This window comes from Apis dorsata, unplaced genomic scaffold (genome assembly GCF_000469605.1).
Source record: "Apis dorsata unplaced genomic scaffold, Apis dorsata 1.3 scaffold_1123, whole genome shotgun sequence".
Taxonomy (NCBI): Eukaryota; Metazoa; Arthropoda; class Insecta; order Hymenoptera; family Apidae; genus Apis; species Apis dorsata.
The window spans coordinates 31,980-35,150 of record NW_006264221.1 but is presented as its reverse complement, the minus strand read 5'-3'; the positions used below and the strand labels follow the sequence as shown (position 1 = coordinate 35,150).

Here is a 3,171-nt window from a genome sequence, read left to right as displayed (position 1 = left end):
ATCTTAATGAATTAATTTTTATATATAAAATATTTGATTCTTTTTTTAATATTCTTGAATATTAAAAAATCAGAAAAATCTTTTTAATTAATCTTAAATTAGAACAAATTTTAATTATTGCTTGTTAAAAATATTTTATAAATCATAAAAAAAATGAAATATTTAAAAGAAAAATTATACTTTCACAATAATGATTTTTAAATATTGCAAATTTAATTAAAAATATTTTATATCTTGTTAAAATACACATATAAAAATCTGTTAATTTTATATAATTCTAAATATTACATACAAAAATTATGATTATCTATTGTAAGATCTTATTGATTATACTACAATCTGTCGAATCATAATAGACAAGCTAGTATGATATAACATTAAATTTGAAATATTTTATAAATGATTTTTTCTTTAAATATTTATATATTTGATATTATATAAATTTATATAGTAAATTATATAATAAATTCTTATGAAAAAAATATTTTTTTATAAAATATAAAAATGACAATCAATTAAGATTATTTGGATATTGATACTTTTTATAAAGATAACTTTTTAAAATTATATAAAATTATATAATTATATAAAATATAATACTTTGATATTCATATAATCAAAAAATTATTATTATTTTTATGTATATAATATATATATACTAATATATAGTTTTCACATAATACTTTATTTTTGAACAATTTTGTAAAAATGTGTATGTATTTTTATAAAATCTAGTATTTTTCAAAAAATAATGAATCAATTTTTTAATTACTTTTCCGAATTATGTTTAGAATAAGAAACTTTATTAAAAATATTTAGGATATTGCAAATTTTTATATTATAAAAATAGCATAATAATATTAATTTTTATACAACTTTTTTTTTGTATTTGTAGAATGCCATCATGATAATGAAATACGACCAAGAGATCCTATTCGATGCAGAGAATGTGGATACAGAATCATGTACAAAAAACGAACTAAAAGACGTATCCTTTTCTAAATAAAAAAATGATAAAAATTATTAAATATTGTTGGTAATAAATTATTTATATTTATATTAAATTTATTTTTATTTTTTTATATATATATATTTATATATATTTATTAAATTTATTTATATTAAATTATTTATATTATTTATAATATACGTTTATATATAATTATAAATATAATAATTAATTTTCCTTAATAAATATTTAGTTGTTGTATTTGATGCACGATAAATGTAAGGATTAAATAGTTTTTAATAAAATACTCACAATTATATTAAATTAAGTATATATTTATTCCCAATCCATGTAATTCATAAAATTGTACTTTTTATATTTGTGATATTATTTTAAAAAATAATCATGATTGAAATATATTGATTCAAATATTTTTCATAGTTTTTTTTGATAAATTTAAGAAATTTTTAATTTCTTTATTTTATTTACTAAAATATTATTAATTATATATTAATGCAAATCACATAATATAAAACATTTTAAGCAATATATGTTTTTATTTACAATAAATAAATTACATTTTTATCAGTAATTCAACAGAGTCACAGAATCAGGAAGAAAACTGATGGCAATACTAGCAAAACGTTAGCATTCTCACATTTCATAAAAGCCGACATATTTTTATATATATTGTATAAAGTTTTAATACGGTCCCATTATATTATGATAATTACTAGCAGAAGCTTAATTGGCCTCTATTAAAATACTTTTTCACTAATAAATTTTTGAATTTAAAATGTTTCATTATTGTAGCATTTCTAACTATAAAATATAATACATAGTTTTTGTATAAGCATAATTTAGATTATGTGCCTGGAAAAGTATTTATAAAATCTCTAGTAATATACATAAAATATTAGTTTGTCAACTATTTATAAATATTACTGTCAATGACATTCATAAAATTTAAATCATTTATGAACATAAACAAATTTTTTTTAGAAATTCAAAATAAAATGAAAATCATTTTTTTCTTAATAATTTTGAAAGATCTTGTTAAAAAAATAATCTAATCAAAAATATGTTAGTTTAGAACTTGTTTGTTTTACGATTTTTTAATACTGATTTTGGAAGGAGCCAAGCCAACTTTTATAAAAATTATATAAATTAATTTTGCATTATCGAGCAGTCGCGACCAATCAGATCACAAAAAGATAAATCAGAAAATAGAACTTGGCGATCAAACTTAATGATTAAAAAGTATTATTATCACAGAGATTGTCGAATTAAATGAATATTGGATTATTGAGAGGATTACTATAAGGAAAGAAAACATTAGATATATTCTTTATTGTAAGAAAATTATATAAAAGAAATATTCATGGAATTTTTTTTTAAAGATAGATTTCATGATTGGCACAATCATTAAATATTATATTATAAATAATCTTTAAAAAGATTCAGTTTCTAAAATAAATATTTATATGTCAAAATTCATTTTATTAGAAGTGTCTTGGATAAAAGTTATTTATCATATATACATTCAATTTATTTAATATATTTCATTGATCGTCATGTTCAATAATATGTTTTCAAAATTGTAATAATTAATAGCTGCGATTATGTGCATATGAGTTTACTAAATATATTATTTTGAATTTTAAATTGCGACTAGTCGATAATGTGTAGCGATAATGATCATATACAAACCAAAGCATTTTATCATTTATAGTATTTTTTTTCTTTATTCAAAAAATATATTATTAAGCACAGTAATAACAAATAAACAAACAATAAAAGAACTTATTCTTTGTGTTAAATTAATGAATTTTAAAAAATTTATTAATATTTGTTTTTAAAAAAAATTAATGCCATACAATCTATATTTTATTAACATTAAGTTAATAGCTAACTATTTTTTTTTGTTTTTTTAATAGATATAAAAATAGGAAGAATTTGTAACTAATTTATAATTTTTTTTTTCTTTTTTTTTAATACATAAAACATAATAAACTATTTTCTTTCAAAATGCTTTTTTAAATTTTTTAGAAATTTTTAATAAGTAATATTATTTATAAAATAATATTCTAATATCTAGGCACAAATATTGAATTAAATATTTTTTTATTTGGATTGTATATTTATTAATATTTAATAATATGTAATAAATTTAATTTATTTATTACATATTATTAACATATTATTAACATTATTAATAATAT

General features: G+C 16.2%; 1 protein-coding gene across 1 annotated transcript; it reads left to right on the top strand.

Annotated features, from left to right (window-relative positions):
• Positions 1–865: 865 nt before the first annotated feature.
• Positions 866–1,268, top strand: LOC102673268 (DNA-directed RNA polymerases I, II, and III subunit RPABC4; the record flags this gene model as incomplete). Its single annotated transcript, XM_031514711.1, has 2 exons — positions 866–988; positions 1,203–1,268. Coding segments are annotated over 2 exons (146 nt in total), but the record flags the coding sequence as incomplete, so codon positions are not given.
• Positions 1,269–3,171: the final 1,903 nt, after the last annotated feature.